Source organism: Belonocnema kinseyi, chromosome 7, assembly GCF_010883055.1.
Source record: "Belonocnema kinseyi isolate 2016_QV_RU_SX_M_011 chromosome 7, B_treatae_v1, whole genome shotgun sequence".
Taxonomy (NCBI): domain Eukaryota; kingdom Metazoa; phylum Arthropoda; class Insecta; order Hymenoptera; family Cynipidae; genus Belonocnema; species Belonocnema kinseyi.
Window position 1 is genome coordinate 77,838,751 of NC_046663.1, and position 14,447 is coordinate 77,853,197.

The 14,447-nt window shown below is 28.5% G+C and overlaps 1 protein-coding gene across 1 annotated transcript in view; it reads left to right on the top strand.

Moving 5' to 3' along the window:
- LOC117176800 (dipeptidase 1) overlaps positions 1 to 14,447 on the top strand; it is a 353,294-nt gene that overhangs the window by 285,072 nt on the left and 53,775 nt on the right. Inside the window, exons 6-8 of the mRNA XM_033367109.1 lie at positions 4,004 to 4,180; positions 6,977 to 7,061; positions 13,062 to 13,137. Of these exons, the coding sequence (XP_033223000.1) occupies positions 4,004 to 4,180; positions 6,977 to 7,061; positions 13,062 to 13,137 (338 nt within the window). The remainder of the gene's footprint in view (positions 1 to 4,003; positions 4,181 to 6,976; positions 7,062 to 13,061; positions 13,138 to 14,447) is intronic.

Here is a 14,447-nt window from a genome sequence, read left to right on the forward strand (position 1 = left end):
TTTTGAAAATTAAAATTCGAAAATTTTTTCTAAAGCCTCCAGGGGACTTCGTTTTCGCACGAAAAAATTTTATGTGCCCTTATTGCACCCGGACCCACAATTTGTACCCCAAGCTGCGAGAAACAAATGGTTTTCGTTTTCTATTTTTGTATTCTTTTTTTAATAAGCTAGGGAAACACACACATATTATTTTTAAGTTTCTAACCAATTTTCTAAATATTTTTTCAAATCTGCAAACATAAGCCATTTTTAAAAATTTACATTTTTTTCAATTTTACGTTTATGGAAGTAAATAACTTAAGATGAAAAGATTACAATTATTTTGAAAAAGTAGAACCTTTAATAAAAAGTACATCGGCAAAAATATTTCATCATTATATTTTTAATAAATGAATAATACTTATTACTTTTATTTATGTAGTACTTATCTACAGTGAACTGTTGCCTTTAACATAATTAAAAAAAGACATTTATAAATATTATTTATTAAAAATATAATAATCAAATATTTTTATGGCAAAATTATTTTTAATGTTTATAGTCCCCAAAACTATTATGCGGATTTAAAATAACAGTGATTGAACAAATTTACAATCCTTGTTATTTTAAATTCCAAAAGTCATTTTGGAAACTTTAATTTATTCATTACAAATACATTTTGGTTGAGAAAATATTTTATTATTTTAGTTTAAACGATTAAATAATAATTATAAAAAAAATAATTGTTTAAACTCGGGAATTTTCTTAAAACCATTCAAAACATCTTTTTATCAATATTATTTTTTAAAAATTGAATAATCAAATATTCCTATTTAAAAATTAATTTTTAATGTTAAAGGTTCCAAAATTATTGTTTGAATTTAAAATAACAATTATTGAAATGATTTTCCTGAATAAGATAATTCAAAGCAGTTTATAATATTACCAAATTTAGAAAATTCCTGAATAATAAAATTATGTATAGAAAATAACCAAATATGTCGAAAAAGAATCTGAACGGTTTTAAAACCATTTTTTCGGATTACATTTGTTTTTTATTGTAGAAGTTTCGGTAGTTTAGAAAATAATGGAAAATAATTGCAATCTTGAAAAGAATCAGAAAAATTTAAAATGAAATATACACTTATGAAGATTTCGAACACAAAATTAGAAGCCTTTTCAAAACTTTTAAAGGTTTAGAGAGAACAATAAAACTGTCTCAAGATTCATGGTTAAATTTCAAATTATTTCTTCATTTTGAAAAAGGGATTTTAAAAGAAAATTAAATAAGAATTACAAAATCACAAAAAGAATTATATGATGCTTAATAAATATTTCAAAGTTTCAAACAATTAAGAATTAATTTAAAACTTTTGAAAATTTTCATTTTTTTATAGTGTAAGCTGTTTCAGATTTTGAAAAAATAGCTGAATTAAAATTACAAAAGTTTCCAAGAAAATGAAAAAATTGTCTGTAGATTCCCAGAAAAATGTTATTTTTTTTTTATTTTGAAAAATTAACTTTAAAATTTTTAAGACCAATTCGAAAATTTTTAGAAGACACTCAGTACGTTTAAATGCGGTGTCAAATTCTTAGTTTATACCGAGGAAAATACTTATTTAAGATATTGAATAAAATCTGTTAAAATATTTAATATTCTATATAAGACAGCGATATTATTTTAAAAGAAAAGACTTGTAACTACTAAGAGACACAAGAAATTTATATAAAGTTATATATAAAATTGATTATTTCCTATTGAATAAATGTTATTAATTTGTTATTGCGGTGAAAAAATATGTATGCCTGATACTTCAAATTTTGACCAGAAACTTTTATATATGTATAAAAAAATGTTTCATTCTATAAATGACGTATTATTTTATTAATTTCACCTGCCCCCTTTTTAAGAAGTGCATTTAAATACATAATTAGTTTATTTAAATATTTGAAAATCCGAAATGAATTTAAATAAATATTATATGATATAATTAAAAATATTATAAAATTTAGACTATTTTCTGTTCGGAAATTCAAAAATTACACAAATAATTATGTCTGATTTAATTGCGAATGAATAATAATTTTTTGTAGTCAGTAGGAATGTATTGAGATTTACGGGATTTACGTCTAAAATCAGTAATTTTACGATTTTCGCAAACTATTTGTAATTCAAAAGATTAAAAAGATTAAAAATATCTTAATGATTATTATCTTTTACCCAGAAATTTTAGAAAATTAATTTTATTTCGCAAACGTTTTGTTTTTCACACTTTCGCCTTACATTACTTGAATTCTAGGCCAACTGCATAGCTGGCGCCGCCACACAGCGACCGTCAACTCTCATGACAAAAATTTTCCACAGGCCTCCAGAAGAGTGGCATGGGGCTGCCCATTATGTAATGTTTTAAAGCTTCAGGTGTGTCCTTTAAAACATAATAACCTATGAATGTTCTCTGCTACTTATTTCCCCAACTGACAAATTTTGACCATACATTTTTACATTATCATTCGTGAGAGTGTAATATAATCGTCCAAATGTTTTATCTCCGTTTTTTAACGGATCTTGGCGTTTCAACACACCAAAGTCCGAAAATCATAACATTTTGTGGGTGTCTGTCTGCCTATCACTTTGTATGGTTACCTGCATGTTGTAGCCACGCTTACTTTTGAAGGATTTGTACAATCGAATTAGCCTTTGATACACTTCTTTAGGTTCCCAAAATGAAGGTTAAGTTCGTTCAGCAGATATTTTCAACCAAAATATAAAATTTAGAGCATTTTCAAAATAATTTTTTTTTAAATTTATCAATTTTGCTCAAATTTTCTGATACATGGCAAAAAGACTTGCAAATTATCCTGATGAAATATTTAAATTTGATAAAAATTAAGAATTTTTATGCTTTTCAACAGTTCGAAAACTTACAAAAAAAGGAAAAAAAATTTTATAGGTTAAGAAATATAAATCCAAATTTCTACTACATATGAAATATATGTATTCCGAAAATATTCTCATGAAATTTCTGAATTAGACAAAAGTTCAAAAAATTGGATCATTTAAAAAAATATGAAATTTAGTTTTTTAAGAGATCCGTAAATTTAAAACGTTGTTTTTAGTAGATTTAAACAAGATTTACAAATTATCTTGGTGAAGTTTTTCAATTGGACACAAATTATCGAGCGCAAAGCGCGAGTTTCGTAATGAGGATGTAATCGTCAAATCCGTAGGTGCATTGAGAACTTTCTTTAAAAAGAAATCGAAAAAAGTTTCAGTTACAATTTATGGCAGTAATTTCTCAGATGTTTCAATCACAGTTTTTGATGTAAGTTATAATATTTATGATATTTGAAAAAATTTAGTTAAAGTGTACACATTAAACGTACGAAAACAAGTGCGAAGCGCGAGAGCGTGGCCGCACGCTCTAGGCGGATTCAAACTTGGCGCGAGGCGCCACGCGCACGCCGCGCAAGGAGAATATGCCCCCACAGCAGGCATACTTTTTTGAATAGATTCTATTTTAATAATAGAATTAATAAATCAACCAATCAGATATGCGGATAAAGCGCAAGGAAAGAAAGATTTTTAATGTGGTTAAAATCACACCAAACGCGGTTCCAAGTTCCAGGCTTTCACGATAGGTCTCTATGTTGTAATATACTAAGCTCTCGCTTTAAGTCCTGTTTTAGAGATTACCTGCAAATAGCTTTTGTCACAATTCGTGGTGCTCCAAACGTAAATAGTCCGAGCCGACTGAACCGTTTTCGATTGGAATGCATAATATTGCGTAATATACTCGACTGAGTACTCACGCACTGCGTATTTTTCGTGGCGAGAGTCACAACCGTCTGTTGCCCTGCTCCCTGAGAAATAGTATGGTCCAGCATTTTTAGGAAGGCCGAGAATAGAGGGACCGAATTGGAGACTTTGTTGTATATACTTTCGTAATAAACATTTTTTCTAGAAATTTTGCTTCTTCTTTGCAAAAAAAATTAGTTAGCGAAATGTTTGTTTTTTCTGTTTCAGAGCGTCGTTCAGGAGATGAATAGACTGGGAATGATGGTGGACTTATCACATGTGTCCGTGCCGACTATGTTGGATGCGATGAGGACATCGAAAGCTCCAGTGATCTTTAGTCACAGCAGCGCTCACGCCCTCTGTAATTCCTCAAGAAATGTTCCAGACCACGCGTTACGTCTTCTGGTAAGTCAACGAATAACTTTGTACCTATGCAAATAAAGCTTAAAATCCTTTCAACACCCAGCCACAGATGAACTGAAATTTTCCTACAAATGAACAACTTCACGACAAAATTTATATTCATTTTCCATAATTTCCCTGAAGAAGTTTTTGTGTAACTTAGAGGATTAAAAGAAACTTTTTTGGGCTATTGCCATTTTCATAATGATGGTAATCCTAAATGTAGTGGCTAGGCCATCTGGAATTGAGACAAGGGTCATTATTTTTATAAAATCATCATGCTGCAACCTGTATGATAATGTTACAAGTTTTGTCATTTTGAACCACTGCTAATTTGTAATTTCCACACTTCTATATGTTTAAAACTTGTCTGTTTTCAAGGAAACACGAACAACCTACAGGATATAAATTTTCTTATTTTGTTCTTTAAAACAGTTGGGTCTGGAGGAAAATTTTTTACACATATAAAAATACATCTTCTTGAAATCTGCAAAAAAGTCGTTTCATCAGATTAAACTGCAATGGAATTTTTTTATTAAATAATCTTGCCCTCCTTTTCTTCTCAGTTTTGCGAAAAAAGTTATAAAAAGTGCATTTTCTTAAGATCTACGTTGAAGGATTTCAAGGGATTAAAAAAGTTTTAGCGTATTTGTTCAATGATTTAAAAGGATTGCTAGGGGTTTCACATAATAAAAATTATTTTAAAAGATTTAATAAATTAAAAAAAAATACCCAGTTCAATTTTAGAAAGAATCTCAGTTTTTTAACAACTTCTGGAATATTTTACGGAACTTTAAGAAGTCCAATTCGATTTTAAGAAATTTTACGGAATTTTCAGAGATATTGAAGGATTTCGAAAAATTTTTAAAAAGATTTTAAAGAATTATGAACGATTTCCAAGGATTAAAACAGATTTATAAAAATTTCAAGGGGTTTTAAGACACTTCAAGGGATTTTAAAATATTTAAAAACCTTTATAAAAGAGGCGCGGGCTTCCAAATGCTTTTTAAGAATTTTTAGAAATTAAAAAAAAATCACGGAGTTTCACAGGATTTTAAAATATTATTAGGGATCATACTAGATTTCGAAACCTTTTAAAGTATTTTAAAAGATTAAAGGATTTCAAGAGTTCTCATAATATTTTAACATATTTCATGGAATTTTAAGGATTTTACCCAATTTGTATAGATTTTAGTGAACGTTATAGACTATATAGACTATATAGACTATATAGGATTTTGGACGATTTCACAGAATCTTAGAGAATTTTAGGGGATTTTAATAGTTAAAAAAATTTTTTAATGGACTTACAGTATTTTAAAGAATGACGAAGATTTCCAGGAATTTAGCTGGATTTCATGAAAATTTCTTAAAATCATGGTTAACCCCTAGGCTCTATAGTTATTTTTTGTGTTAAATTTTACATAATAAAAAATAAGTATTCGCATATTAAAGATAAATCATTAGAAAAAGGAATCTTACGTAAAAAATTTGTTGGACGCCTCCTTTACATCGCCTTAAGTAAGAAGGTACTAGATAATAAAAAATCAGACTTTTATAAAATGTTTAACAAAAATACGAGACAAACATTCGCGGACCTGCTTTGGAAAATTGTAACTCAAATATTTTCCAACAAAATAATATGATTCATTAGAGTGAAAATTTCAGAATTTACAAAAAGGCCTAAGAACTGTTTCCATTACAAAATTTGTTTGACACGCTACTGAAAAAATAATTATTCCTTAAGATAAATTATGTTCCGACATTTATTTTCCCAGTTTAATATTATTACAATATTAAAGTACGACATTTAGAAGAAAATGAAAATTTAAAGACAGTAATTGTTGTAGTGAGAATAATGTTCATAAATATGAAACTTGAGACTATATATTTTGTTTGGAATATAAGATTACCTGATTCTATTAAAGTAAGCAGCAGTAAACACTTTTCTTATGGGATTTCATGCAGTCTAATCTTGAAAAATAAGTCACTGGTTCTCTCAGTGAAATTCCAATGATTTATTTTTAACGAGTTGATTTAAAAATAGTAATTCTTTCCAAACTTCTTTGAGGAGGGTACTCAAATAATATTTGGGTACTATGAGATACCAACTCTGTTTGGTGTGATTGCCGAAATTGTATCAAGAAAATTTAAAAGTAATACAGGTCATTTTAAAAGGAATTTAGTTTACCATAAGATGCTTAAATGAAAAATTTCATCAATTTTTTTTTGCTGAAAGTACAAAAAATTTTAAAAAGTGCTTTTTCCAAACTCGTCAAACTATTCTCATAATATGATATAGGCAAATCGCTAATAAGATGAAAAATCAATTATTCTTTTTCATGAAAAACGTTATTCTATGTTTCCGAAGTATAAATTTCGTGCTATTTAGATATATTTAGTTTTTGCAGTAGTCTGAACCCCTTTTGTAACCAGACTTTACTGCTAAATACTTATTTAATGTATAATAAATAGGTTGAAAGACTTCCCTCTCAAGAACTCAACCACCACCGATTTCATAAAATGTTCGCTCATAATCTTTAGAAGCACAATGAAAAATTGACTTTTCCAGAAAATTGCTTTTTCTTCAAAGGCTGCGAGTTAGTTAGAACCAACAGACTGGGCCTCTTAGTTTAGCTGAAATCCCGCTATCTCATATTACGAGAATATCTCATATTCGGGTACTCGCCTCTACGAATCTGCAAAAATATATGCATCTAATTTAATTTTTTAATTTTTTTAATTCGAAAATCAGTTTAAATTCATAATCTCCTAAATTGCGACAAACTTGTTTTTCAGGCGCAATCGGGAGGTATAGTAATGGTATCTTTCTACCCTTATTTCATCAGCTGTGGTGAGAAGTCGACACTGGAAGATGTGGCTGGTAAGTGAGATTTTTTTGCTTTATATTAACCCACATGTTTTTTTAACCTACTTTTTCTAACCCGCCATAACCCCTTATCCTTTTCTTCCCAAAACCTCAAACCCCAAAAAGGCCGTGGTTCAGAGTCTTTAAAACCCCGGAACTTGTAGAGAGTAAGTGCTAATTGAAGAGGAGACTGAGAGAGTAAGTTCACGAGAGAAATATATGTAGAGGGAGAGACGGGGGTGGATTTAAATCTGAAAGCAGGGTGGTACTCAGGATCTTTGTGGCTAAACTAAAAGCAAAGATTTTGACACCTGAAATTCTTTTCTTTTTTTGTGAACTCTACTAATTTTTATTATAATAAAAATATAGCGTTTTCATCATTTTAAACTCAAGTCCACTTGTTTCTATCTGAAGCTCAATATTTTCTATTAATTTTTCTATTCTAAAATAGCGTAAACTGAGACTAGGCGGCGCATATGTAAGGGAAAGCGGAACACCCTGAAGTCTGTATTTAAAACGCGATATTGCTCCCTATAGGTTTCACAACTAACAATTTTCAATTGTTAGTTGCAATCTTCGATATTTCTTATTCCAATCAGGCAAATATCGCATTCAGAAATGCAAAATCAAAAGTTCGCCTCTTTCCTCAACATGCGCGGCTTAACCCCAGTTCACGGTACCAATAAAAGTAGTGTGTAAATGTGAAAGCCAATATGCAAAGGAATTTCTTTACCAAAGTTATCAATAATTCTCAACTGACCGTAAATAAAAAAATCTTCTGCATGTATTCAATTCATATGAACAAGGTGAATCGCATAGTTTATCCCATCAATAATGTGTGCATCAATAAGCTTATAATTCCTTCGCAGTTAGTGAACCGTAGCACGGTTCGATTAACATCTCGATTTTTTACAAGCAATATGCCCAATTAACCGATAAAAATACATAGCTTATTATTGAATAAGTGATATCTTGATTGCATTGTGAAGTTAAAAAGATTAAAACATAAAACTTGTTAAAATTTTGTCGTTCTTAATGGTTAAACGTCAATACGTTATGAATAAATAGTAAATAATAATTTTTAATGAATTTATTATTTTTAAAAAACATGTCACAATTTTCCATGTACCTTAATAATTTATTGTGTAAACATTCGTTATGAAAAATATTAGCTTGCCAACAAAATTACCGCGCTACACGCAATTATTACACGTTCACTATTTGGACTGCCAAATTATCAAATTTTAATTTATGCTTCAAATTAAAGTGCAATAAAATGTCATTAATAATTATATGTACAAATAATTAATTAAACAACTATATCAGTTTTCATAAAATGTGAATTATTTTTTATTTTAATCGGCATTATGTCATTTGTAACTTTTATTTACATGTAAGATTTTATCTCAGCAGAAATTATGAGTAGAAGCAAAGAGAAAGATAAATAAGTGAATTTGGAATCGGATATCGTAATAAGATGTTTTTAAAAGACATTCTGGAATACTGAGTCTTGCTGAATGTTTACATTTTCAACACTGATCCATTTTGCAGATATTGAAAAGCGAAAATTCGCTTACTCCTCTGGTTTAAAATGTTTATAGATTAAAATCGTAAATTCCTGAAAATGTTTCTGAAATATCTATCTTGAAGATTTACAATTAAAGATCCTTTAATTTTTAATGTGTAAAATTTAAAAGATGAAGTTTCAAATGTTTTTTTATAGTTCATTTCTGAATATTTACAACTGAAAACTCTTTAACTTTAAAATTTTATAAATGAAAAACCTTAAGCTTAGATGATTTTTGAGATCGAAAGACAAGTCTTCAAGTCTAAATCTTCCAAATTGACATAATTTTAAATGTAAATCATCAAGATTACAGAAGTTTTGATTGCAAAATTCATAGCTTGCATTATTTCTAATTGTAAAATCTTAAAATTATAATCTCTTGAATTTTAAAGATTTATAATTCAAAGTGCTACATATTGTTCTACAAACGTTTTTATTACTAGTTGAATTTGAAAGGTTTACAATCGAAAATTCGTGGATGAGGACTATTAGCAATTTAGAATTCTTCAATTTTGAATTTTTGCAATTAAAGACTTTTTGCAATTAAAGACTTTTTGAGATTTACGGCGTATAATAGAAAATTCTGCCATTTTGAAATTCTTTTTGAATAATGTCATTTTGAAGATTTAAATTTAAAATTTGTACAATTTTATAAAGTTTCAAATGCAAATTTTTCAATTTTGAACAATAAAAGTTACAGAGTTGGATATTTTTTTTTTGAAATTTGAATTTAAAAAATTACGCAAGTGAACCGTTTTTACTAAAATAAAATTTGTTCTTCAAAGTTTTTTGCTTGTTACTCAAACTTTCGAACCTAGTTCTTTTTGTTACTCTGTATATTTCATGAAGAGTAGGTCAGCAATCGTAGGCCATTCGAAGAAAAATAAGAAGATTCAAATTAAGACTCGATGTGTGCTATTTTATAACTATACAGAAATAATAGTGATTTCGTCTGTGACTATTTCACCACAAGAGATGGCTCATTGTTTTTTAAATATGTGAAAAAGGTAAACTAAATTATCTCTTAAAAACAATTAAAGCAACTAAATAATGGATTCTGTTCATTGATTTCGAACAAAAATAATTTAAAAATTAGTTAAGCTTTCCGGGAAGGTGCTTTTTGCCCGTGAATAATTTTCTATACGATTTATAAAAGATAATAAGAGCGGAAACATAGCAGGTTCAATGTGGATAAAGTGAATGGATGAATTTGAAGATTCTTATATATAAAATAAATCAATTATATAAAATAAATATAAAATCAATCAATTCTGATGTATAGTCTGTAAAACGCGAAAACTTTTGTATTGCTTATAATTTATTAAATATTCACTGCTTCTGAAGTTCACCCGTGCCGATCGAAAGTTTATAATGAGCACTCCATCCCACGAACGACAATGTCGATGTAGAAGCGGAACGCCAGTCGATTAGTCACGTCGTGAAATTACGGGATCAACCGCGAGATTATGGACCATGCTTGGATATGTATAACGTTAGAATGTATTGGTGGACAGAAAATTATGCGAACGATATGGTCCGACATCATGCCATCAAGATATAGAGCCCGTCCATCGAATATCATTGAATAATAATAATTTTCGTAGCATGTCCGTTATATGCTCATTGGCAATGTTAAATGATTGGAATTGAATCAGCTATTACCTGGAGGGATGTCCAGATCATCAAGATTACATTTGAAAATTACAGAATATTAAGAAGCTAGAAACTAAAAGTTATTTTTGTATAAAGTGCAAGGGGAAATATTTACACTAATTAATATAGCTAAAAATAATATTTATCCAAAACATTATAAAATATATAATGAATCTAAAAATTGTTTTCAAAGTTAAAATTACTAAATCAAAAAATATTTCAAGCAGCCACAAATTATTTAAAGAATTCAGAGCTATAAAACGGAAAAAAAAGAAAAAAAAACATCACATTCTTGAAGACACACTTACTAATGAAGTAAAATAATAGTCTATGTAAACTTTTATATTAGAGAGCATTCGTTTATTGATGTCCTTAAAAATCACAGTTTAAAAACATTATTCGCATATAGTAAAAAGCTCGGACTTAATGTACAAGCGCAAACACAAATGCAAAGGCCTCGAAGTTTTTGTTAGTATAAAATTCACTAAAATTGTGATAATTTCATATCAAATCAGACTGAGTTTTCCAGTTTTTCATTCTATAGTGAAAATAAAGGAATACTTTTTCACAGTATGATCAAATTTCTTTTCAGGACTCAAAAACCGTCTAGTTCGAATAAAACTGATAAGATTCCTTGTTTATACTAGCAGAAACTTTTGGAAAATATTACAATGATTGAAAAGATGGAGTTTTCCTGTAAATCTGCTTTTCCTTTTTTCGAAATTCGATGAACTGAACAAAGAAAAAGGTCACTTTTGCAGAACTTCTCTAAGGGCGTAAACTTTTATTGTAATATTTTTTTGTATCCTCACTTCGATTCCGAAAAAAATGCCAAAATTCAAACTTGCATAAGTCATTGTTTCAATGTGAAGCAGTGGTGCACAAAAATAAAGTTGAAGAGTTATGTAGTAAATATTACGGTATATTTCTTTAACAAAATAATAATGTTAAAAGGGGGAGTTTTCAAGAAAATCCACTTTCAAGAATTTTAGAAAAACATGCAACATTTTATCATTTTTCAATTATGTTTCTTCGATCAATTGTAAGAGCGAGAATTCCCACAACCAATAGAAAAGTAAGATCTCGAATACCTAAAAATGATTATTCAATAAGCTGCGGGGTACTATGGATGTATTTATTAGTGCTTATTGTATTAGTACTTTACTTTCTCACAGGAATCAAATAAATTCATTTCCTTATAGAGGAAGGTTTTTCTCTCTCAAAAGAAACAAATTTTAACTTTGCATATTTTGAAAACTTATGCTTCTGTCGCACCGAAAATGTGTTCTGTTATAAGAAACAACTTGTTAACTTACGATAGTGTTATATTAAAAATTAAAAAAAAAAATCATTTGTATGAACATTGTAACCTTTTTTCTTAGCTTGATAAGGCACTATTCATTTATCATAGAATTTGATTGAAGATTCCCCAATAGGTCGATCGCCGCGTTTCGAATATGCAAACAATTTCATCAAATACAACCCTGTTATACTCCCAATATTAAAAAAGTAGTCCACTTATTAACCAAACAAATAATATATTCCGGAAAAATTCTAAATAGGTATTGCTAAATCATAAGAGGTCACGAAAGGTTGTTTAGTAGGTCAATCGACGCATCTCGAAAACTGCAACAAATACATCATATACAGTCCTGTTGAATTTTTAATATTCAAAAAGTTTCCATCACATAAGCAAGATAAACCATATATTTAAAAAATTATAAGTAAGTATTGCTAGATTACAAGAGGTTATGAAAGGTTGTTCAGTAGGTCAATCGGCGCGTCTCGAAAACGTGAGCAAATACCTCGCATACAGTCTTGTTGTATTCTTAATGTGAACAAAGTTTTTCTTATATAAACAAGCTAAACAATATATTCTAAAAAATTATCAGTAGGTTTTTGCTATATAATTAATTCTAAATTGCATAATATTTAATAATATTTGCAAGTAAACATAATTTTAATTATTTTATTGTAATCGCATTTCTTGATCAAAATCCGGAAAAGTATAGAACTGCACTTTATATATTCTAATTTGTTCTTCTGAAAATACTTGATTTTTCTTTATTCGGAAAATTGCAAAACTAGATAATGGAAACTGAGTTTTAAGATTATGGGAATTCATTGTTCTGTAGATCTTAAATTATTTAAGTTTAAGGCGAACTATCTTTGATAAAGAAAATTTTCACAAGAAATACCTCAGATGAATAATTAAAACATAGTGAAAGGAATTTTTAAGAAAAAAGTAATTAAAGTTCAGTGGTTTGAGTTTTTACCCTCTGAAACGTCTTTTATGTAAAAGAGTTGAGACGAGACTTATGAGTATCAGTGGAAAAGTGAAGTAAGAAGACTGTTATATGTATTCTATTCTTCTTTGAAAGATTCATGATACCATAGAATATATATATTATTATTAAGCTTTCAAAATGAAATTTAATCCTGAAATTTTCAAGCTCTGTGCAATATTGAACATTATGTTAATAATGAAAATGCTGAGCGTATAGGGAGACTATTTAGGCAAACCTAAATTATAAACGAGTTTGCACTGCACATAACGACCCAGATGTAAAACATATTACATAATACTATAATATGCAGATCGAAGTGCTGTTGGTAATAATAACCATCCTAACCGAGAAAAATGTTTAATAAAATATTCACATGGGAGAAGTAAAAATGTAATCAAATATCTTAAAACAATTTTAAAGTATGCATTAATAATTTTCTCGTCACTATTCCTTTAGTTTTTAGAAGATACTAATAAAGGTAAAATAATCATTATTTCTTTGTTTCAGCGCATATCAATCATGTACGGAAAGTAGCTGGGATCGATCACGTGGGTATTGGAGCAGGCTACGATGGGATCAATCTGTGAGTTGAAATTGATTCAAAAATATTTTTTCATTTTATTCAAAGGGGGAACCTATACTCTTCAAAATTTTGTTTGGTTTCATACTCCTTCTAGTAGTAGATAATCACAAACTTTTAATATGCTACAGTCATAAGACGCGCTTTTCAGCTATTCTCAATTGAATGGCTTTTAAAAAATCCACGCACGTTGCATGGACCGCGATGTCAGTCTTTGCTGCTGGCATTTTTCACCAAGTTTTTTTTATTGATATCATTTATTTAAATTTACTATCAAATTTATTTCAATCGAGCTAAAATATTTATTTTTAAACATTTTTTCCATATGGGGAATTGTTTTTTTACCATCTTTATCACTTCCGAAGCGAATATTTTAAAGATAAGTCAGTATCTCGACATCCTTGAAGAAGTCTGAATCTTTATTAAATTTTGTTCTCAAAAATAAATTATTACTCCAATTTTATAATATGAATATTATAATATCAATGGAAAATTTCGCTCATCAATATTATATTTTTATATATTGATTACACATACAATATAGAATCCATTTCAGGTAATTTCATATATAGTTTATTTTTTGGCAGATCGATTTTTGCAATAAAATAACCAAGCAGATAATTCTAAAGCACGCAATAAAATATTAACATATTCTATACAATAGTAAATATTACCGAGAATCCCATAAAATTTAATTTACGGCTGTAGAGTGGCCTGGTCTTGTTAATTTTATCACCAAAAGTACAAATGTCAAAATCTATGAAACTACATTTGATGTCATGTGGGGATGTTACTCATCTCCTATGTAAATAATAATAATGAAAATATAAATATTCAACTGAATGAAGAAATATGATAATTTTATACAAAAATAAACTTTCTGGTTACCAAACACGAATCGCTACCGCCTGCTCTAACCGGGAGTTGAAACATTCTCGTATTGTGGTCCATGTAACGTATGTGGATTAAAAAAAATCTTTTTTGTCGAAAATAGTTAAAAAGTGAAATTTATTACTCGAGCATATTTCTGGCTATTCCACTATGTGAAAGTCATTTATTAACACGTTTTTTATCTTATAATTACTGTCCACTAAAATTCCAGTAGAAAATCTTATTGAAAATTTAGTAAGTGTCACTGAAATTTTAGAACCTTATGTTTGAAATAAAAATGTTCGTATTTGGTCAAAATTCTAGTTTCATTTACTGAAACTTCAGTGACTTCCGTCACTTATTTTTAGTGAAATTTCAGTGATTTAAAATTATATATTTGGTTCTCTAAATCAGTAAAATGAAATAAAATAAAAATTTTATAA